Source organism: Pongo pygmaeus, chromosome 19, assembly GCF_028885625.2.
Source record: "Pongo pygmaeus isolate AG05252 chromosome 19, NHGRI_mPonPyg2-v2.0_pri, whole genome shotgun sequence".
In the NCBI taxonomy this organism is placed as follows: Eukaryota; Metazoa; Chordata; class Mammalia; order Primates; family Hominidae; genus Pongo; species Pongo pygmaeus.
The window spans coordinates 82,462,134-82,484,048 of NC_072392.2; the positions used below are offsets into that span (position 1 = coordinate 82,462,134).

The 21,915-nt window shown below is 41.1% G+C and overlaps 1 protein-coding gene across 2 annotated transcripts in view; it reads right to left on the reverse strand.

The window, feature by feature from the left end:
• Positions 1-21,915, reverse strand: part of TEX2 (testis expressed 2) — a 118,694-nt gene that overhangs the window by 46,690 nt on the left and 50,089 nt on the right. For both annotated transcript variants that reach the window (XM_054459017.2, XM_054459014.2), the window contains exons 2-3: positions 18,628-20,296; positions 924-1,124 (exon numbers count right to left, since the gene is read on the reverse strand). In XM_054459017.2, the coding sequence (XP_054314992.2) occupies positions 924-1,124; positions 18,628-20,271 (1,845 nt within the window). In that variant the 5' untranslated portion in view covers positions 20,272-20,296. The remainder of the gene's footprint in view (positions 1-923; positions 1,125-18,627; positions 20,297-21,915) is intronic.

Below are 21,915 nucleotides of genomic sequence, written 5' to 3' on the forward strand. Positions count from 1 at the left end.
CTTAAAGACTTTTTGACTAAAATGATGAATATGAAATAACTTTTAACACTTGTTCATAACATAAGTACAGAAACTGGAATTTTCAGAAGTGTCTTGTTATTCTTCAAAATCATTCCACAAAGTAGATATTCAATAATTTTGCGAGAGTTATAAATATCCGTAATTTTCAGGTGGCAGTAGCACAATAATAATGTTTAGCTGCTTATCATCAACTACGTTTGGCTATCAACTGAATTTAATGACCCTGGACCAAACTTAAGTTGGAAGAAAAAAAAAGATAGTTAAAATCTAGATGGGAAGCTAGAGTCAACCTTGAGTATCAAACTCAAGTTAAGAATAAACTTATATAAAAACTATTTTAAGTACTTCTCTCACTTTGGAGAAATCTAAAAATCATTCAGATGAACTGTAAGAACAGAGAAACAATAGCTTTGTGGAATACATAATTTACATTTCTCACAAAAATAGAAGTATATAATACTTAATCAGAATGTAGTTATTTTGCAAATCTATCATTTTCACATGTACAAAGACTTCAATAGTTAAGTATCCTAGAATCACCACACATAGCCACACAGCTTTTTGTTTGACTGAAATAATTAGCTTTTAAAGTCAGAATTCTGAGTGCACAACACTTGTTCCTCAAGTTGTGGTCTGTGGACCAGCAGCCTGAGTATCATCTGGGAGCTCATAAAAATACAGGCCCGTGGCCCTACCCACAGCTACTGAATCAGAATCTGCATTTAACAAGATGCCCAGGTGATGTGCATAAACTTTAAAGTGTGAGAGGTACTGTCCTAAGGTATACTGATTCTTCAACGACAACAAACCTTTTTAGGGTATAAAAAAATGCAGTTAAGCATCCAAGATCCCACATGCTTTTCATTCATCTAAGCTATCCTTCCAAAATTGCTCAGGCTCACCTTGCTGTCTGAGAGGTCATAGATTTTCTGGCTGATGTAGGTGACCTCTGGCTTGGGTTCATTGTAGCTGGCCCTCCTGGATATATTTTTATTGGGCTTTGAAAGTCTTAAGGTTCCACCCTCAAGTCGAACAAAGACTGAATGTGTCAAAGTCGCATGGTAGGTTTCCGGATCATAGTTGTAAATCTCATTCATCCATCCCTGATGAAGAAAAACTTCCATTAGTAAAATCAGAATAATCGCAAATCTGATTCAGTGTGAAATGATGAACACTGTGGTATTTGGGACACTGAAACCAAACTTGATCATGACACAGATATCAGCTCACCAATGACTACAGGTTGCAAAAAGAAGTGCTTAGCTGGGAGGATAATTGGAACCGAGGAGGTTTTTGATAACCAAAAATCTGGATTTGGAGGAAAAATGGCAATGTTCATTATCCTAAATAAAAGGTTCTTTCTTTTTTTAAAGCTTATAAGCACATCAGGAAACTCAGAAGATTTGTTCATGTGACTGAGCAAGCCTCTCTGCCTGACCTCCTTTGGGGTGATTAATCCTACCCAGTCTGGCCTTCTTAATTAGCTAAACACATGCTCTTCCCAGCCCAGTTGGAATCTTTGAAATTTCAGGTATTAATTCATGTTATCACAGGACTCAGAAAACTACCTCTCTGCTTCTGTTGCACTACAATATGTACCTCATTGCAACCATGCGGTAAAGCAGACGATTGAGAATTAGGCATTAAATAAATTGTAAATATAATCAATAATATACCAAAATTCAAAGATACATAGTAACTTAAATGGGTAAAATTGTGCTCCAGGTCCCCCTGCCAAATTGGACATAAATGATTTTTTGTTATATATCTTGATTTTTTAAAAGAGCAAACATTGAAATGTACGACAAAAAATACATACACAAAAGCCTAATACACTATACACTGTGTTAAAGCTAATCTCATAGCTGTCATCATCATTCATCACTGAACACTTCTCCTGCCTCAAATACTTTTTCAGGTTACGAGTAGCCCAGATCTCACAAAAGAAGTTCTCTGGGGAGTTTTAATTAATATCTTCCTAATCTCCCCAACTTTTAAAAAATACATGTCTTTGTAATGAGCAGAGAGATGCTAAAGATCACTACATGGGAGTTGGGACTGTCATTCTTTTCAGGCAATAGCCATTTCCATGCTAAGTATTTGAGTCTCACACTAAAGTCTTGAATTGAAAGCCTGTGAGAATGAGGACTCCTCAGAATTCTTTTATTTATTCATCCTTTTATTAAAACACGCATTGAATCCATGTGTGAAGTAATGGGTTAGGAGTTGGGACAAAGATTTTTTAAAAGGACAGGATTCTTGATCCAAAGGTGCCTCCAAAAGAGTAAAGAATTAGGTCTTCATTCCCCTATCCTATGACCCCACTGTAGTAAACATAATAGAGACAAGTTGTCACAAAAAGAGCACCTAAGTGTGAAGTGGAAGGAAAAATGGACAAACATATCTCTTTGTCATGGGGGAAAAAGTGTGAAACTTATGAGCCAATTATATGGATTTATATACCTCAGTAGATGTTTTGGCCTGAGCTGGGAGGATCTCTCCCTCCTCGCAAAGAATCACCGGACAGGAGCAGCATCTATTCAACAATATTGAGTGAGCAAGCAGTAGCCATGGGAAGAGGCGTTTGTGAGGAAACAGCAACAATCAGAGCAATGAAAAGAAAAAGATGACAATTACAGATCACAGTGGGGCCTGAAGTGGACTGTATTGTCAGAGCATCCGTTTGGGTGGGTGTATTTTTGCTAAATGTAGAATTAAGTACTTTCTTTGGCTCACAGTTTTTTTTGTCTTTTTCTTTAGTCTGTTCTTATGGCAGATTACATTCATTGACTTTCAAATGTTGAACCAGTCTTACATTCTCAGGATTAAGGATGTATGAGTCATGATGTGCTGAAATTGGGCTGTATCAGCTCACAAGAACGGATTCTATATATCTCTTCCCAACTCCATGTTCAGTGACTTCATGTTGGTAGCTTGCAACTGGCAGTGGTGGGAGTTGCTACATCACGGAAATCAGGGAATAGTCAAATCAAGATTTTTTTTTTTTTTTTGGAGAGCCAGTTTACCAGCATAACACTTTGCTGATATTTTGTTCATTTGTCTCTCTAAGTTCATGAAGGAAAATAGTCTATAGTTTTCTTGCAGTGTTTTTTGGTATTAATGAGCCTCAGAAAATGCAGGTAAGTACATTTGGGAAGTGTTCCCTCTTCTCTATTTTCTGGAAGTTTGTGTAGAATTAATAATATTTCTTCTTTAAAGGTTTGATAGCATTTGCCCATGAAGCCATCTGGGCCTAAAGTTTTCCTTGCAGAAAGGTTCCGAACTATGAATTCAATTTCTTTACTTGCTATTGGACTATTTAGGTTATCTATTTCTTCTTGAGTGAGCTTTGGTTTGTATCTTTCAAAGAGTTTATCTATTTTATCTATGTTGTCCAATTTCTGGGCATAATGTTGTTTACAATATTTCCCTATAATCCTGTGAATATCTGTAGTGTCTATGGTGATGCCCCCTCTTTCAGTCTTGACACTGGTAATTTGTGCTTCTCTCAAATCTTTCTTTTCGTATGTATGTATGCACATATATATGTATATATGTATGTATCTATCATCTATGTATTTGAGACAGGGTCTTTCTCTGTCATCCTGGCTAGACTGCAGTGGCACAATCATAACTTACTGTAACCTCGAACTCCTGGGATCAATTAATCCTCCCACCTCAGCCTCCCAAGTAGCAAGGGCTACAGATATGTGTCACCAGACCAAGCTAATTTTTAAAACAGTTCTTTGTAGAAATGGAGTCTTGCTATGTTGCCCAGGCTGGTCTTGAACTCTTGGTCTCAAGCAATTCTCCCACCTTGGCATCCCAAAGTGCTGGGATTACATGCATGAACTACCACACCCATCCTCTAACAAGCTTTTAATACTATTAATTTCCCTCTAGGCACTGTATTACCTGCAATTTCTGATAGGTTGTATTTTCAGTTTCCTTCAGTTAAAAATATTTTCTATTTTCCCTTATAACTTTAGGCCCACAGGCTGTTTAGAAGTATTTTGTTAATTTCCAAACATTTGAGAAATTTTCAGATATCTTTCTTACAGGTTTTTAGTGTAATTTCATAATAGAGAACAGGCTTTGTATAATTTCAATTCTTTTAAGCTTGTTGTATGATCTATCTTGGTTCCAAGTGCAGTTGAAAAAAATGCATTCTGCTGTTGAGTAGGGTTTTCTATAAATATATTAATTTGTCTTTTTAAGCACAACCATTTTCACTAAAGATCTCCTGACACAGAACACACAGCTTTCTTCTTATCCAATTTGGTTGCAGAAAATATTGTCTTACATATATAACAGGTTTACCAGGGCTAAAGTTCTAAAGGCAACTAGATTAATAAAGAACTTGAAGCAGATATATTAATTTTTCTAAGATACTTCAAGGGTTGTTTATGCTTGCAGAGCTACTAAAACCAGGAAGAATCCATGAAGCGGGGGGAAGTTGGAGCTGATAAGAACTCTATTAGATCAAAACAGCCACTTGCTATCAGTGCCATTTATGAGCCATTTGGCCATACAGTCCCTGGATGCAATTGCTCTTCTTGAATCATTTCGCTCTGAGCATACGTCTGCTGGCTAGAGTAGAGGCTACTTGAGAATATGGATTATGTGTGATACTGCTTTTGTCCATCCTAATACCTAAGCTGAGATGCTCAACATTTATTTAATGACTGTTTTTGAATTATGATAATCGCAATTTGATATAAGATAGACATTACTGCAACAAATCTCCATATAAAATATTTTTCATTATTTCCGGGTACACAGAATTACAGATACATGTAAAAAAGCCAGTAGAATTAACATAATACTGGCACCAAAAGAGAAAAAAAGGATTAACATGATACTGGAATTTTAGACAAAAATCCCTGCATTATGTTTATCAACCACTCACCACCAGACAAGAAGGGCTAAAGGAGAAAAAAAAGACAAGTATTATATTACATGAAACTGTTCTCCAAGAAAAGGACAGTCTCGTATTATATTACATGAAACTGTTCTCCAAGAAAAGGACAGTCTCTGAGAAATAGAGTAAAGTAAGCTGTGGGGATTTTTCCCATTTGAAACTCCTGGGATTGTACAGGTTAATTATCTGATTTATGAATAAGAGAAACTTAGGGATAAAAGGTTGTTTCTCTCCAATTGCTTTCATTTTGTCTTTCCTAAGTCAGAAAATGCAGACTTGTCCAGGGAGGTGCTGTACAATGGAAATATTAATATAATGTGAGCCATAAATGTGAGTCATGAAAATATGTAATTTTATTTTTATTTTATTTTTTTGAGATGGAGTCTTGCTCTGTTGCCCAGGCTGGAGTGCAGTGGCGCGACCTTGGCTCACTGCAACCTGCACCTCCTGGGTTCAAGCGATTCTCCTGCCTCAGCCTCCTGAATAGCTGGGATTACAGGTGTGTGCCACCACACCCGGCTAATTTTCACATTTTTAGTAGAGACGGAGTTTCACCATGTTGGCCAGGCTGGTCTCAAACTCCTGACCTCAAGTGATCCACCCACCTTGGCCTCCCAAAGTGCTGGGATTACAGGCGTGAGCCACCGCGCCTTGCTGAAAATGTGTAATTTTAAATGGTCTAGGAGCCACATTAAGAAAGAAAAAGCAGGTAAAATTAATTTAAACTGTATTTTATTTAAATTCATATCAAAATTATGATTTCAACATGTAATCAATATTAAAAATTATTACTGGTATTTTACATTCTGTTTCATAGTAAGTCTTCAGAATCCAGTGTGTACTTTACGCTTAGAACACATCTTGATTTCAACTAGCTACACTTCAAGGGCTCAACAGCCACATAGGGCTCAGGACTAGTATATAAGAGACAGTACAGGGCCAGTTCTTGGGTTCAAGCTTTTTAGCCCTAGACCCTTGGCTCAACTATGAATAGAATGGGCAAAGCCTTCCTTTCTCTTCTTGTGCGTGCTTTCAACACACTCAGTCTTAGTGATAAGAGACAGTCATTCAGTACATGGCAGTTTTCTGCCATTTTATTAGATGCTTTGTATAATTAAATGAGAGAAGATAATCTAAGTAATCACCTAATGAAATCGTCTATTGTAGAAATTCAAAATCCCTTTTAAAAGTTAACCTGCAATATTAAAAACTCACAAATATTAATAAGAGTATTCTATGTAGAAGGCTTCTGAAAAACTCAGTTCTATAGGAAAATTAAGATACTCAATAGACAAACATATCAATTTTTTTAGCTTATTCCTTTGATTTTTAGATTTAGAAAACAAAACAAGACATACAGGCATGTGTGTTGAGATACAAATACATCAGCTCATCTGTTCACAGGTCAGTTTCAGGTGCTGAGCTGTTACTCTGCCCCAGTCTAACCAACTGCTGCTCAATTATTATTCCTAGGAAAATTCCTGTCCCTGGATAACAAGAGCAACCATTTCCACAGTGCTTCAGGGATTCGGTTTTTAGCCACAAAGCCAGGCATTCAACCCAGCAACCTGAGCTACCACCTTAGCTGAAGAACAGCCACTGTGGAGTTCTTGCTGGCTGCAGCCTGTGTGCTCACACATGGGCACAGTTCTGAGATGAGTATGCAATTACCTTCTTTGCTGACAGCTCTGACAGATAAAGGTCATCCTCTACCACTTGCCAAATTCAGGAATCCCAGAACAACCTGATTCAGAGGAATATGAAAGAGAGAAGGGAGTTTCAAGTCCTACCTACACAGTTCAAAAGCACAAAACCTTACCTGCTGCACTGCAAGAGGCAGAGGTGAGAGGCAAGAAGTAGGTAGGCATAGAAAGAGAATCTAGGAGATGCTTTCCTTCTCTTGCGAAAGCCTGGAGGGGACCCAAATTCCTTTATTCTGCTTGGGCTTGGCTTGGCCCTTCTTCTCCCTACCCCCATCTTTTCAGAATCACCAGCTGCTGTGGTTTCTCCTTCCCTTTTATCTTCAAATTTCCTCCTTCCTGAACTACCATGTTCCTATCTTTGTGTTACAGATTCATTAGATGCTAAAGTCCACAGCTGCTAACAAACAAATAAACACAGCACACAAATCAGGATTTGAATTACACATTTATTGTGAACAATCATTTGTTAGCCTAAGTGAGACCGTACACTGATCATATCCAATTACACAAAAGACTGCTGGTCAAAACACATGCACTGAAACCAACTCACCTACCTTAGCAGAAGTACTGGGAATCTGACAGACCTGGGTTCCAATCATGCCTGCACCACTTACCTCCTGCCAAGGTAGGTGATGCTTATCCCTCAGACACTTGCTTTGCTCACGTGTAAAAGGGTCCAGGTGGCTTACTGCCCAGTTTCATGCCTCCCTGGCCCCTACACCTCACCCTCTGCTCAAGCCGTAATGATTTCTCTCCTACTGACAGTTTATTAAGGTACAATTTGTTTAGAGTTTATAAAGAAATCATAAGCATATGGTTTTCTAAACACTAATATTACTATTCATAATAATAGCTGACATTTAAGCTCTCCTTATGGCCCAGGTACCCCAGATGCATTATCTCCTGTATTTCTGTCAATTCCCTACGATTTTACAGGTAAGAAAAGTGGTGAGAGAGGGGATGTGATTTGCCCTCCAATGTCTACAGAGTGGCAAATCTGGGACTCAAATCAAGTGTTCCTGACTCCAAGGTGTGGGATGCTATCTCAGCTCCACGGCATGGCCCCACCTGCAGTCTGGCTTGTGCCTAGTCACCCCTCAGGTCATGGCAAAGACGACACTTCTCCTAGGAAGCCTCCCTCCTCACCTAGGCTCAGTTCTCTGGTACTCTCCCATCACTGTATCTGTTAACTGCCTGGTTTACTAAACTGAGTTATAAACTCCACAAGAGCAGGGATCATCATGTCTGCCAACCACAACTGTAACAAATGTTTGTTGACTGAATACATGAGGGAAGCCTAATTCAGAGGTGGCTGTGAGGATTAAATGAAATCTATGGGAAGCAGGAGTAAGCAGGAAGGCTGGCGAGCCCCTCACAGACTGTAAGTACAGTGCTAGCTGCGTGAGACGAACAAGCAAAGGAAGAAGCTGATGCCCTAATAAGTGCAAGGAGCTGTAGAGGTTACTTAGAAGACTTGGTCACTCTTCTCAAAAAGAAAAACCAAAGTAAAAATGCACAAAATAGCACAGAACAAGAAAATAACCCCAGAAACCAAAGATTTTCAGGACAGAAATCGGATGAGCTAAGTCTTTTCTAGAGCAGAGGGGTATTGTGACTGGAGCCCATGTTTCCTGCTCCCTACCTAAAGCTCTTTCCAGAACACTACAGGCTTTGACAGGAAATCTTGAGAGGATCACAGGAGTTGCTACTTGACCCCCTTGTCAGGAACCAGGTTGCAGACTGGCCTTAGGGAGGCTCAGGACAAGAGGCTGAGGCACAACTTTCCTCCAAGCCTCCCTAATTCTGCCCCCTCACACTCCTATTGACCTGAAACCAGGTTGCTCTTGCAGAAAGCAATTTCCCAGTGCAAACCTAAATCACCTTTTGATACCATTAATCAGCCATTTCCCCCCACCAGGATCTGACCAAGTCCCTGGATTAAGCTGCAAATGAAATTTCCAGATTTCAGCAATTGTCGAATCTTGAGAGAAGCACAGCAATTCCAAGGTCTTCACCCTGTTCTCCATATAGTGCCTAACTATCCACTGCTCAGCTGTTCTAAAATTCTTAACCCTGAATTTCTTACCAAGTAAAGTATTCATCCAACCTTGTTATGAGACATGGGAATGGGAATAGAGAGATATGACATATAGATAGCAACATTCCATTTCAACAGCTCAACCGAAAACACTCAGAGATGCTCTCAACCCACACTAAAGCGACTCAGACAAGCTTTGTTTCTTTCTGAAGCTGGAGCTGTTAAAATGGACACAGTGCACCCCGCTGGGGACAATGACCCAGTCAGCCAGGCTGCAGCTGTCTGGCCCACAGACTGGTCCTGTGATGGCATTTGTAAAAGGTCAGGGGTTTCTCTCAATTCTCTGCTGGATTTAGAAGCCACGTATGGCTGAAAGTACAAAACCACAATCTATAAAGGGGCCATTTAATATTTTAAAAGATTAAAAGCTACAATTAACCTTTTGCAAAATAGCAAAGTCTGGAAGAACTACTACCGTGCTTTCAGTTACAGTGCCAATCAGAAGTTCAAGGCCAATGCTCTATTGCTCAGCTTGATGCTGAGCTGACCAGAGAAAAGTGCCAGCCCTATAGCCCGAGGAAGTGATGAGAATTCAGGCACTGCGTGCCTGGCTGACAGCAGTAACAATGCAGCATGTTTTCACCCTGCTGACATGTGGCTGTGCTGGCATTTCAGTCCACCTGTCATTCAGATCCCTGTATCATTCCTTCATCAAGTGTATCAGGGAAGGAGCAAATCCTATACACAAGCATAGAGCCAGGGCCTGAGGCCACTCCTGTTGAAAACCATCTCTGAAGCACATAAAAAGGTAATTACTCTCTGTCTCCAAAACTAAAACATTAGCAGGATTTTGTCTTTACCAGGCCTAAACCTTTTTTGATGTATTAATGGTTTAGAACTGGCGTCATCGGTATCATAAACACGGCATCATAGATCATGGAGTTTGAGAATATGGCAGGGGCGGGACTGTCTAATAAACTTTATAGGTCCTGAGATACAAATTTGATTTTACCCATGAAAGACAAGCAGACCTACAGACATCCAGAATTCATACTATAAATGATAGTCTTAAGCAGAGAGTCAACATTCAAAATAAATGCTGCTCAAAGACACTATAAAGAACATTAAAAAAAGAAAAGAAAGAAAGCCCATTAGGGGAGGGAAGCGCCATTAATACCGTCCACATCCTCCAACTGCCTGCTTCAAGGTCACCTTCCCAGCAATGACACTAGAAGCACCGGAGTCGAGGCTAAAGCCACAGCTTTATCCTGCTCTCCTATCCTCCAGTGCAGAATCTCCCAAACTCAGGTGGCCACAGAACATTTTTGAAATTATAATGCACTGACAGACGGTAATAGAATAGGAGATAATGTGGATTCAAATTAGAAAGGTAAAATGATCTCAGATGAACCACTGAAATGACCAAGGTCTGAGTTACGTTAATACATGATAAACATTAAATCATATTAACAAGGGTTAAAATTGTAAGATAAATAGATCAGCAAGCAAATAAATTAGCAGCCTCTGTCACTTTTCAGATCACGCATTCTATCAAACAACTTTTTGGGTATGTACAAATATATACCTTTACTTATAAGTTATACACATGTTCCAATATATACAGCTTTTATATAAAGTACAGAATAGAAATAAAGAGCAAAACATGAAATAATTATCCTTTTGATACTTTTTAGTTTTTCCAGTATGACAACTTTGTACTATCTTCAGCTGACACCTTAAGGCACAATACATACACTCAAGGTGAGGATCACTGGTGATGATTCTGAGTGTAAATCTGTATTTCAGAGTCTTACTGATAATTTCCAAGGTTTTCGGCCAAAACTCAATATATGGTCATCTGTATGTCAAATATCAGCAAGGCTTATTTACTTTCTCAGCTAGAAAGAGCAAAGACTGATACAGACAGAAACTTTACTATTTTCTTCTTGATTAGTGTCTTCTGCAACCCATTTGAACACCACTGGAAGAAGCAATGGAGTGAAAACAGTGAGTCAACAACTACGGCCTGGGCACCCACACAAAAACACGCTCATGCCCTAGAACCATCTTGCTGGCAAACTCATCTTTGGAGTACAGCAAACCTCTTCTTAATGGCTAATTATTGAACAATAATTACAATAAGAATCTTCGATGTTTTTGGTACTTTTCCTACAGAGTTCAGGAGGCATTTTCAGGATGCTAGAAACTGTACTTATATATAGGTAACCAGAATTACAATTCAGCCATGCCATAAGTTAATGAATTGAGTGAAAAACTGGCAAAATGTTGACAATTGTTGAAATTAGGTGTCAGGCACATGGGGGGTTCATTTTACTATTGCCTCTACTTTTGTCTGTATTTAATATTTTCATCAATAAATAGTTTAAAAATGAAAGTTCAAAAAAGTCATTTTGGGACTACCTGACATCCTTAACCATATTGTTCCTATGGAATTCAGGAAGCATGTTCCACACAGCTGCCTCTCCAACTTCAACACAAGGGGTACCTTCTAGTAAGTGAGGGCTGCCTGCATCAAAACATCTCACCGATTAGCCGGGAGCGGTGGTGCGCACATGTAATCCCAGCTACTCTGGAGGCTGAGGCAGGAGAACTGCTTGAACCCAGGAGGCAGAGGTTGCAGTGAGCCAAGATCATGCCACTGCACTCTAGCCTGAGCGACAGAGCAAAGCAAAACAAACAAACAAACATCTCACCTGAAAACTATTCTACAACAAGGGGCACTGGGAAATAGCCATGTTTATAAAAACCATACATAAAAACTCAGGTAACCCATTATAGGGGCAGGATATTTTCAGTAAAGTATAATGTAGAAAGAAATGCACTCACATTTCTTGTCCTTATTCTAAGTTATAAGAGACCAACAAAAAGCAATCCAAGTCTCTTTGGGCTGCATGTAATGGCCATTTTCTCCTAAAGACTTGCTTACTCTAATTTCTTGAAAGAATTTCAAGAAATTGAGATTAAATTTACAAATTGGAATTTCTTCTCAAAATTGATCATGTCCTCCCCCCAAAATTATTGTTTTATATATCAAAACCAAAGCCTATATTCAGGGAACCTATTTTTAAAACCTATCCCTCTTATTAAATATCTACATGTGACACAATCTAAAGAAAAAAAAGTTCTCCAAAATCCATTTCTATTAGTTTCTGCAATGGCCTAAATATAATTTTAGTCAAACTTGCAGGCCGTATCTTTAAAAAAGAGACGGATTATCACTCTGGAAACCAATATGCTACTGCTGTGTTCTGCTGGTGGTTTATAAATCTGAGATAAAGAATTTGCTCATGAATATAATTCAAAATTGCATCTGAGTCATATACTCAAACATAAATCCAAGACCCTTATGGGAAATCTTCTGGAAGCTTTTCATTGTAAACATGTAGAAAGTTAGTGTGCAACAGGAATGGCTCTGAATTAAAAATAATCCTGGGCAAGGGACCATCTGATTTGGCTAAGCAAACATGCCAAGTGCAGTTTGCTGACTCTAAATGCCCCATTTTCCCCATGCCCAAACCCACCCTTTCCCAAGGTCCCCAGCTTAGGGCATCTAGACAGTCACCCAACATAAGAACTCCAGAAGGCTACCACACAGGGGGTGTCACTACAGGGATGCCCTTGGTCTGCGGCACACACAAGGCTCTCTGCCTTGAGCTAACCTGCCCAGCCCACCATGCTCTAAAGTCCTATGAGCTTCTTCTCACATTTTGGTATTGGCCTTTGCTTTCACACATTCACATGCCACTTCCTGTTGAATGCCTGTAGCAACCTTTCTCCTATTTGCTGCTTCTCATCAGCTATGAACTCCAACATACTAAGAACAGGCAAGCTTTGGAGGAGGTCCTAAGAATTCTTCTGTGGACTTTGTGACAGCTCTTTGGCCACATAGAGGTCTTACTTTTTTTTTTTTTTTTTTTTTTTTTTTTGAGACGGAGTTTCCTTCTTGTTGCCCAGGCAACAAGAGTACAGTGGTGCGATCTCAGCTCCACCTCCCAGGTTCAAGCAATTCTCCTGCCTCAGCCTCCCAAGTAGCTAAGATTACAGGCATGCCCCACCACACCCGGCTAATTTTGTATTTTTAGCAGAAAAGGGGGTTCCACCATGTTGGCCAGGCTGGTCTTGAACTCCTGACCTCATATGATCCACCCACCTTGGCCTCCTAAAGTGCTGGGATTACAGGCGTGAGCCACCATACCCGGCCTCTTTTTTACTTATATTCTAGACAGTACAGCTGCTGATCAAATGGGTTCAGAGGAGGAGATGGCAGAGTACCATAGGGCCGAGACAACCACACAACAGTCTTTGAGATTAGCTACTACTTGGCTGCAAATTGGTCTTTTTGGTTTGTCATCCCATAAATGCATCACTGCTGCAGCATCATATATAAATATATATATCTGCAGTGAGGACCCTGATAAAGTACACAAAAGCTTTCCTTTTCTCCATTCTTTCCTCATCATGTGAAGTTACACAGAAGAAAAACTGCAATGCTCCTTGAACTGTTCATGGAACCAGTAAAGGAGCAAGACTCTTAGTCCAGTCTGGCTGCAAGCAGTTCCTGGACCCATCAGTGAGAACTTATATGGCTCAGAGGTTCAAAACCACATGGTCTCCTAAAACAGTCCCTGAGCACCCAGCTCGCTGCCTGACTGGTTCACAGCTCATATATGGAGTCCTCTTAGGGCATAAAGTATGCAGGATCTCGGTCCAGGGCTGGGCCTGTCTTAGAGATCTTGGTCGCAGGCAGGTATTATAGTCTTCCATATTGGTGAGCTTTTTAAAAAGGCTTCCTTCCGTACCTTCCCTCAAGAACTGCAACATCTTCTGTAAATACCAACTAAATTGGATCAGATGTACACAAAATAATTCAAACCAGCTCACTTATCCCCTGAAATCAAACATTTTCAAGAAGTGGCTCTTTTGGCTGGCCCTAGAAACAAGTTCACAGGACTGTTTTATAAAGAAACCAAGGCCTATCTCCTACATCACTTTAAAGCCATCAACCTGGAGGCAGAGTGGAAATCTGGAACTCATCACTGCCCATTTCTCCAATCCTCCACTTAGTATTTGCCTTTTTTTTTTTTTCTTTTTTTTTTGAGATGGAGTCTCGCTCTGTTACTCAGGCTGGAGGGCAGTGGTGCGATCGCAGCTCACTGCAAGCTCTGCCTCCTAGGTTCATGCCATTCTCCTGCCTCAGCCTCACGACTAGCTGGGACTACAGGCACCCGCCACCACGCCCGGCTAATTTTTTTGTATTTTTAGTAGAGACAGGATTTCACTGTGTTAGCCAGGATGGTCTCGATCTCCTGACCTCGTGATCCGCCCGCCTCAGCCTCCCAAAGTACTGGGATTACAGGTGTGAGCCACCGCGCCCGGCCAGTATTTGCCTTTCTACTACTCCCTTTGCATTCAGGAGGGCAGCACTGCGTGAGCACTGGTCACAGGACAGCAGACTTGTCACCAGTCGATTTCTAAGCAACAAATGTCAAGCTTCAAATCCTGTTAAAGATGGACTGTCTTGGCTTGTCCACTTTCAGAAAAAAAGCTTAGGAAAAGCTTTACTGGCTTTTTTTTTTTTTTTTTTTTTTTTTTTTAAGACAGGGTCACACTCTATTGCCCAGGCTGGAGTGCAGTGGCATGATCATGGCTCAGTGCAGCCTTGACCCCCTGAGCTCAAGCGATCTTCCTGCCTCAGCCTCTCGAGTGGCTGGGACTGCAGGCTGCACCACCACACCTCGCTTTTTAAACAAAACTTTTATAGAGATGGTGGTCCCACTATGTTGCCCAGGCTGGTCTTGAACTCCTGGCCTCAAGCAATCCTCTGCCTTGGCCTTCCAAAGTGCTGGGATTACAGGCGTGAGCCACCACGCCCAACCAAAAGCTTTACTTTTTAGTAATTATTTTCATTTTCTTGAAAGATCACTCCCATCAAACCCTATTTTTTTTTTAAAGCAAGCATCAAGGATTTATTTTATTTTTTTTAGAGACAGAGTCTCATTCTGTCACCCAGGCTGGAGTGCAGTGGTGTTATCATGGCTCACTGCAGCTTCAAACTCCTGGACTCAAGTGATCCTCCCACCTCACCCGCCTGAGTAGCTGGGACCACATGCATGCACCACCATACCTGGCTAATTATTTTAAATTTTTTGCAGAGATGGGATTTTGCTATGTTGCCCAGGCTGGTCTCAAACTCCTGGCTTCAGGTGATCCTTCTGCCTCAGCCTCCCAAAGCTCTGGGATTACAGGTGTGGGCCACCATGCCCAGCTAGGGATTTCTTTTAAAAAGCAACATCACTAGGAGATGACAGGGTCAATACCAACTCACTGCTCAAATTTTCCGATAAAATCTCACTCCTTCATTCATCTACCCATCCATTCAGCCAACAATTACCTATCACATACCTAATACGTGGCAGGTGCTGAGGATACAAGATGAACAAGATGGACAGGGCCTATGCATTCATGAAGCTTATGGAATATTAGGGAAGACAGGTAACAATAAACTTGGGTCCTAAAGTTAATGTCAACGCTGCTAAATGTTTTAAAGTACCATAGTTTAAAAATGTTTCCCAAGAATATAATCTCCCATTCAGTAAAATTAACTAAGTCCAAAGAACATTTGCATTTGAAATTAGCTGGTAACAGACAGCATATCCTTCTAATTCATAGTAGTGTCCCTTTTCTAAATAGAGAATGCATTCAGCCCAGTTTCTAAAAACAACACTGCATACCCAACAAAAGACTTCAGGCTAAAATATACTTTTCCTCTTTAGTAATGAAACCATTCTAAACAAGTTAAGGCTAAGAATGAAAAAAGAATTACCAAAGTGATCAGAGTTTCCCAAACAGCAATAAGGAAGAATAAATGCTTAGTCTATGACAATTTGCTTGGATTAGGGGTGTCAGTCTATGAAAGCATTAAAGTACTTGTTCTCTACAAGGAAAATTCAAATACTTTTACTCCAGCCACTGTGAGCAAAACACCTTCCTTAAAAGAAAACACTGTCCTACAAGGCTCTACCACTCACTAGCTGTGTGACCTTGGGCAATAACTTAACTTCTGTGGGCCTCCATCTGCATGAGCACATATACGCTAACTGAATAGGGTTGTGACGAGGATTGAATGAGATAATACACCCAACACTTAGCCCACTGCAGTGCTCAGCATCATAGTGTTGCCTTTATTCTTCCAGTGATTGGATCAAAGCAACCAGGCTGTGCCATAACATTAAAATCCCATTCCATCAGCACCCTGTGTAGTTAGTAAACTCGACATATTGCAGTGATTGGATTGACACTAAATAATTTACATGTGAGAAGAAGGTAGGAAAAAAAACACTAAAGATTGACTGGATTAAAATTAAAATCTTCCTAAGACAAGTCAGTGCTCAAACCAGTTTAAACTGAATGCCACAGTCAGTCATTAGGTACTGGAGTTAATACAAGCGCAATTTTTCCTTGCTAAAGTTAGCACTAACTTACTTGGAGAGCGTGTACTTCAGGTAGTTACTGCATCACCCTATCAAAAAAAGCTTAGCAACCACGCATGAGTCATTTTTGCTCCACTTCATTTATTAACGCTAAGCTTAAGGGTGTCACGTCCACAAGACTCAACATCAGCTTCTCTTAAAGAAGAAAGTGTCATAACATATTGCCATGTGAAAGAAAGAAAAAAGGTCAGATTGCAAAATATATGATCCTATTAAATCAAAACAAAATGAGTGGGTGAGTATGCATGTATGTGATGTATATCTTCATATGCAGAAATTTTAAAAACCCAAAAAACTAGGATATATACCAAATCAGTAACTATAATTCCCTTCCACTAGTGTGATCAAAAATCTTTTTTTTCTTTGGGTTTCCCGTGTTTTTAAAACATTAACCACGTATTTCCTTTGAACAAGGAAAAAAGTCAATGAAATTTAAAAACAAATATTATTTTGGATCCTAAAAGAGTTCTCCTCAACCTCCGGCTTTTTTTTTTTTTTTTTTGCAATAAAGAGACATCACGCTGCCATTTTTAGAGCATTCTCATTTAAATAGATGGGAGAATAATACCTTTAATTTAACCAAGAAGCCAAACAAGCTTTGAACTTGAAAAGCTAAAGATTAAAACCAGTAATTAAGGTTCAAAATTGCTCCAGGGAAACCAAGTTCTCCTTTTCATACATCTTCTGTAACATAAGGAATTCTCCAGGCAGGTCTAGGCATGAACATTCTGCAGAGAGGTGTCATGGGAAAAGCAGGAAGAGGACACACAAAGGCTCCAAAGCCTACCTCTGTTACTTATTTTATTATTATTATTATTATTATTTTATTTTATTTTTTTTTGAGACAGAGTCTCACTCTGTCACCCAGGCTGGAGTGCAGTGGCACAATCCCAGCTCACTGCAGCCTCAGCCCCCAGGCCCAAGCAATTCTCCTGCCTCAGCCTCCCAAGTAGCTGAGATTACAGGTGCATGCCACCAAGCCCAGCTAATTTTTGTATTTTTAGTAGAGACAGGGTTTCACCATGTTGGCCAGGCTGGTCTTGAACTCCTGACCTCAAGTGATCCGCCTGCCTCAGCCTCCAAAAGTGCTGGAATTACAGGCGTGAGCCACCATGCCCGGCCTCTATTACTTATTAAGTAGCAAGAAACCTTGGACAATGACCACCTCTCTCAGAGCCTGAATCTCCTCATGTGTAAAACTGAAAGCATCAAACTCCTGGATGGTTGTGAAGTTGAATTAGATAACTTTTATAAAGCAGTGGTCTCTAAACTTTTCTGGCTCTCCACCTTATCTTTAAAAACATATACAGTCAGCCCTCTGTATCCACGGATTCAATCAACCTTGGATTGAAAACATGAAATTAAAAAAAAAACAACAATCCAACAGTAAAAAAGATACAAATTTAAAAATACAGCATAATAACCATTCACATTATATTAGGTATTATAAGTAATCTAGAGATGATTTAAAAGTGTACAGGAGAATGAGCATAGGTTATATATTAATACAAATACTATGCCATTTTACATAAGGGACTGAAACATTCACGGATTTTGGTATCCTTGGGGGGTCCTGAAACCAATGCCCCCTTGGATACTGTACATAAATGTGTGTGTGCATATAACTTACAAACTATATAAGCTCTAATTGTACTTTTATAGTGTGTATACACATAACCAGAAATTTTAATATGCAAAAAAAATAAAATAAATAGAAGTTCTAGGCTGGACACAGCAGCTCACACCTGTAATTCCAGCACTTTGGAAGGCTGAGGCAGGAGGATCACTTGAGCCCAGAAGTTTGAGACCAGCCTGGGCAACATAGTGAGACTCCGTCTCAACTGACAGATTAGACAGCTAGATGAATGTTTCTTCCTGCTTCCCAATGAATTGTCCCAGGGACCCCTCAGGAGGCCCAAAAGCCTGACATCTGATATGCAGTGAAAGATGACATCTCTTTCTCCATCCCATTCCCCACCGTGCAAAGGAAAGAGGAGCACCAGCAGGGGCCAACAGCTGACATTAATTTTCCTTCTCTTCTTCCTTCCCTCCTCTTGTAATTCTGGGAGTATTTAACCCTTCTTCAAGGTCTCAAGAATAGTGAACCCTAACAGATTCAGCCATTACAAATGCTCAGCAAGTAGCACAATCCAAGCCAAGTTTAGAGACAGACCAGAACAGGAACTGATGTAAACACTACTCTCTAGAGTCATAGAGATCTTTCAGAACTACTTGGTGAATCTGCAAAGCTTGGGTTAGAATGAGGTTTACCAGATCAGTTGATTGGGTGTGTGGAGAATGAAGTGGCCCCAAGGTCTTAAAAACATGGCTTGTGCAAAAATCTTTAACAGCTAACCAAAAAACAAGTCAGATCTAAAATACGGCTGTATGTGAGAAGTGTGTGTACTAGCCAGCTCCCTGGGAGAGGCTTACCTTCAGTATTTCAGGTTCTTTGATATCCAGAGATCTTGTGTTCCAGTGTTGCAGATTTTTATGTAACTTGTGATATTTATGAGCACTTGGTGGTGTAAAAAACCAAATCACGCAAACCGCAGTCATGAATCCAAGGCCAATTCCCAGAAAGAGTCCACTCACATAGTGGGGGAGGGGGAGGATGAGGTACGCATAGACACACATTATAAAGAAGCCCAACGTCTTCACTGGCAATTCTGGGTGCTGCACGGCCGAGTCCACCTCGTCCTCACTGTCAAGGACCATACCATCTTCCGCGAGCACCTCTGGCTTGAGAGGAATATCTGGGAGCTTATCAACTTTACTCTCCCCCTCCATTTCCAAATCGAAGTCCTCAGTGTACAGTTCACAAAACTCTTCATCTTCTTTGCTCACTAAGGCAGACAAAGAACATTTCTCCAGAACTAGAGAACTTGTCTTCAGGCCTAAATCCTTCAGACTGCTCCCCTGGGAACTTTTCAGTTCCATCTCTCTTGCGGGCTCATCAGTGGACTTTGGGTGGTCACTTTTGGGGATGTTGGAATCACTTCCGTAGCCATCCCCCTCAGAATCACACTCCTCCTCCTTGATGCTGTAGTTGTTATTGCTTTCCAAGTGCCCGTTCAAGCTGGACAGATTGGAGAGTTCTGAAGCACTTGAAGATAAGGCTTTGGGCCTATGGCTGCCACTTTCTTCCCCTATAATTTTACTAAGGAGCTGAAAAGGCTCATAGATGACTTCTGAAAGGCGTCGCTTAGTATCTTCAATTTTAGCCTCCATTTCGGGCACTTTAAAAAAGGAACGAGTATCAGAGGGAGAAGTCAGTGGGGAAGAAGGTGCAGTTTTGGAATCTCCACCTGTGTTTCGGGGCTGTGTGAACTGCTTGAACAGGTGTAAGTTCAGTTTGGAATCAGGTGGCTTATAGGACACTGTATCCGACTCCTGCCGGGAAGTGTCCGTGGACAGAGACTTGACTAACGTCTTCATCAAGTGCCTGTGCCTTGGGGGGTGTGGGGATTCTTTTGGCTCCACCTCGGTTGACAGGGACTTCACAAGGCTCATGAAGGGTTTTGCACTGGAAAGGGTGGAGGTTGAGGCACTGGATGAGAGGATGGGAGACTTAGAAGGAGAGGACAACGGGGAAGAAGAACTGGTTTTCTGCTCAGAAAGGGATGACACACTAGGAGAGCTAGCTAAGGGCGCCGACGAAGACGACCCTGGGGACACAGCCAATGGCACTGTACTTAATACTTGTGCTGCTGGAACAGGGGACTCCAACAGCTTTACAGTGTTCTTGGAGACGGGCAAAATGGCAGGGGCCTGGGACACGGACAGTCCATCTGCCAGGACAGGCAAGGCAGCAGGGCCGGTGGGGTCATGGCCAACCTGGGGTTCAAGATAGAGGTCTTCCTTGGCTTCCAGCCCTGTTACAATGCTTTGGTCATCCAGCCCCTCCTCAAAGTACTCCCTGAACTCCTCCTCCTCTTCCTCCTCCTCCTCGCCGGATGCCGAGAAGTGAATGGCGATGGTGTCTCGGGACACAGACCTCTGCACGTGCACTTTAGGGGCTGACGGTTTTGGCATGTCAGTGGTTTTCTCGGCATGGCGACCATACAGACTTGTCATTGCCAGCTTCACAAGGGCTCAGGCTCTGTGAAAACAGTGAGAAAACCAGAAGTCAGAGAGTAGTTTCTCCACAGGAGACACTGTCATTCGCAGATAGGAGCACAGATGAAGCTGTTTAAGTGGTGATTATGCTTTTACTTGGCAGATGTCCACTGTTTTTCACTTCATTGGGTTTAATGGTTTAATTTTCACTAAATTCCAGTTAGGCATTCTCTTTTATGAGCAAACTACATAACCAATGTTATAAATGCCATACAATCTGTCTTACTTCACAACACCTGAGTAATCGTTTCCTCCCTTTTAACTGGTTAATTTCTACCAACAATTCTCTATCTTAAGCCTTGAAATACCTGAACAATAGATGTTACCAGCATTGCTTCAGAAGTCCAACAGGATACAATGTAGCATCCTGTTGAGTTTGAGGATCTTGGAACAAAAATTTCACTAGGGGTCTTCTAGCTGTAACAAGCTAACGCAGGAGGGGTATTGCGTTCACTGCAATTTTCACAGCAATCCTAACAATTATTTGGCCTGCATCTCCCAACTTCCTGCTATTGCAAGTAAGTAGCAAAGTATCCAAATGTGGAAATCTGTAAACTAATTGCCATGACCTGTTGGCCTCCTCAAATGGTAGGTACCATAAGACCAGAGTATTTAGGCAGCCATGAAGACATGGCCACGTTCTGAGGCATCAGGATAAAGCAAACATATTTTAAACTGAATGCAAGATTCACATGTCAGGAAAATGAAGTATCACTGCTGTAAACCACCAACAACCAAGAACTCTACCAAGGACTGTGGTGAGAGACGTGGAAGCTATGCTTTCTGCCCTTCTGGAGCTTAATAGCTGATTGCTCCTTTCTGGAGCTTAGCTGGAATGAAGTCAGAAGCCTGAAAAGCTGGGCAGCAAGACAAGATGCCACGCCCACCTTGTGACATGGTACAGTCATCTCTCTTTATTCACTCATGGCCCATTTACTGGGCACTAGCCCTAACTACGTAAAAATTAAGACCACACCTGGACAGAGACCATGTAAAAAGAGCCAAGACACAGGGCACACTTCAGGAGTTCTGAGGAGGATGACACCAGTGTGGGAGGTGGGACACCCAACGGGTCTTTGGAACTGATGGGTGAGTTGTAGTGGGATGAGCATGATTAGGCAGAGGGAAGGGACAAGGGCATAAAGATGGCAATGGGCATGGTGTATGCAGCCGCCTGGCTCTATTCTGTTTCCAGGACAGAGGGTGAGTGTGGGGAGCAGTGGGAGGCCATTGAGACAAAAGGGGCATCATGGGGCAGTGGAAAGAGCACCCAGCTTGGGCCCAGGACATAGGGCTTCTAGTACTTGTCTTTCTACAGCTGACTCTGTGGGACTTTGAACAAGCCAGGGCCTCTCGATGTCTCAGTATCTTGGTCTGTAAAATGGAGGTAGATCTACAGTCCTTTCCAAATTTAAAACGCTACACATTTATGTTTACAGGTGACTGTATCCAACCCAACACAATACACTTACAAGTAATCTACCGCAATCAACATTATGTGGCTTGCTTATTTCTTTAATTTGAAGAGCTCCTAATTTAAGCCTTCTGCTAAATATTCAGGTTCAAAATGCTGGCAACTGATATTAGCAACAAGAGAAATCA